General features: G+C 58.3%; 2 protein-coding genes across 2 annotated transcripts; one reads left to right on the top strand and one right to left on the bottom strand.

The window, feature by feature from the left end:
* Nucleotides 1-30: 30 nt before the first annotated feature.
* SDRG_17411 (hypothetical protein) lies at nt 31-600 on the top strand (the record flags this gene model as incomplete). The annotated part of the gene is made up of 2 exons (XM_008623653.1): nt 31-253; nt 308-600. 2 exons carry the CDS (start codon nt 31-33, stop codon nt 598-600), a joined length of 516 nt encoding a protein of 171 aa, XP_008621875.1.
* Nucleotides 601-773: 173 nt separating this feature from the next.
* Nucleotides 774-1,663, bottom strand: SDRG_17410 (tubulin alpha; the record flags this gene model as incomplete). Its single annotated transcript, XM_008623652.1, has 1 exon — nt 774-1,663. A coding segment is annotated over one exon (822 nt), but the record flags the coding sequence as incomplete, so codon positions are not given.

The following is a 1,663-nucleotide window of genomic DNA, read 5'->3' as shown; positions in this document are numbered from 1 at the left end:
ACCAAGTTCGTCGGGTGGCTCTTGACCACGATGGCATCGCTCAAGTTTTCCGTGTCCATCCTCATGTGGGCAGAGGCGTGGGGCGGCGCTCTCTACGGATGGGTCTTCGAGAGCTTCGTGCACAAGCTCGCGTCGGAAGGCCAGCTCAAGCTCCGCGTTTTGGACTACAGCTCGTTTATGTGGTTCAAAGTGTCGGCCACGCTGACCATCGACGACTCGTTCAAGGTCGTCAAGGGCCCGACGAGCAAGAAAGGTTGTCTCAAGCACATCGCCGCTGGCTTGTGCGCGAACACATACTTTTATCCAGGCTTCGCCACGTTCCCAGCGATCGATGCCATCGTGGTCACAACGAAGACCATTTACTTCCTCCAGATCACCATCTCAGAGACGCATCCGACGAACTGGGACCACATGGACGAAATTCTCGAACGCGTGCAAGACAACGGCAACATCAAGCACCTCACGCGCGCATTTGTGTATGTGACGCCACCCACAATCGCCAAGTACACGAACCCAAGACAACACAAGGAGCTTGTGATGTGCAGCGGTGCCGTCCTCCACATCCCTGCCACCAAGGGGCTCCGATCGCTCGAGAATTAGCCAAATTACATGTCAATCTCACAATGCAGTCGTTAACTTGGTCTCCACGTGCGCCCGAAACCCCAACCGTGGAGGGAAATTCGGGATATATTGGCCTAGTATGACACAGCCATGAAGCTGTAGTGCCACGTCAGCATCGCCGCGTTGATCCGGTTGAAATCAAAAGACCAAAATTCGCAACACACCATCGAGTCGTAGCATGAGAAATGGTATGTGATGCTTACATATTTTTTGGAGCCGTCTAGTACTCCTCGCCGAGCTCCTCTTCCTCGCCTTCGCCCTCGGCGGTCTCGGCCGACACTTCTTCGTAGTCCTTCTCGAGCGCGGCCAAATCTTCGCGCGCCTCCGAGAACTCGCCTTCTTCCATGCCCTCGCCGACGTACCAGTGGACGAACGCGCGCTTGGCGTACATCAAGTCGAACTTGTGATCGATGCGCGAGAAGACCTCGGCGATCGCCGACGTGTTGGAGATCATGCACACGGCGCGCTGGACACGCGCAAGATCGCCACCCGGCACGACCGTTGGCGGCTGGTAGTTGATGCCGCACTTGAAGCCCGTGGGGCACCAGTCGACGAACTGGATCGTACGCTTCGTCTTGATCGTCGCCACGGCCGCGTTCACGTCCTTGGGCACCACGTCGCCGCGGTACATGAGGCACGCCGCCATGTACTTGCCGTGGCGCGGGTCGCACTTGGCCATCATCGACGCCGGCTCGAACGCCGAGTTGGTGATCTCGGCCACCGAGAGCTGTTCGTGGTACGCCTTCTCGGCCGAAATGACCGGCGCGTACGACGACAACATAAAGTGGATGCGCGGGTACGGCACGAGGTTGGTCTGGAACTCGGTCACGTCGACGTTCAGCGCACCGTCAAAGCGCAGCGACGCCGTGAGCGACGAGATGACCTGCGCAATGAGGCGGTTCAAGTTGGTGTACGTGGGACGCTCAATGTCCAGCGACCGACGGCAAATGTCGTAGATGGCTTCGTTGTCGAGCATCACGGCCACGTCCGTGTGTTCGAGCAGCGAGTGCGTCGAGAGCACCGAGTTGTACGGCTCGACGAC

The sequence above is a fragment of the Saprolegnia diclina genome, assembly GCF_000281045.1.
Source record: "Saprolegnia diclina VS20 unplaced genomic scaffold supercont1.343, whole genome shotgun sequence".
NCBI lineage: Eukaryota > Oomycota > Saprolegniomycetes > Saprolegniales > Saprolegniaceae > Saprolegnia > Saprolegnia diclina.
This window is presented reverse-complemented; position numbering and strand designations above follow the sequence as displayed.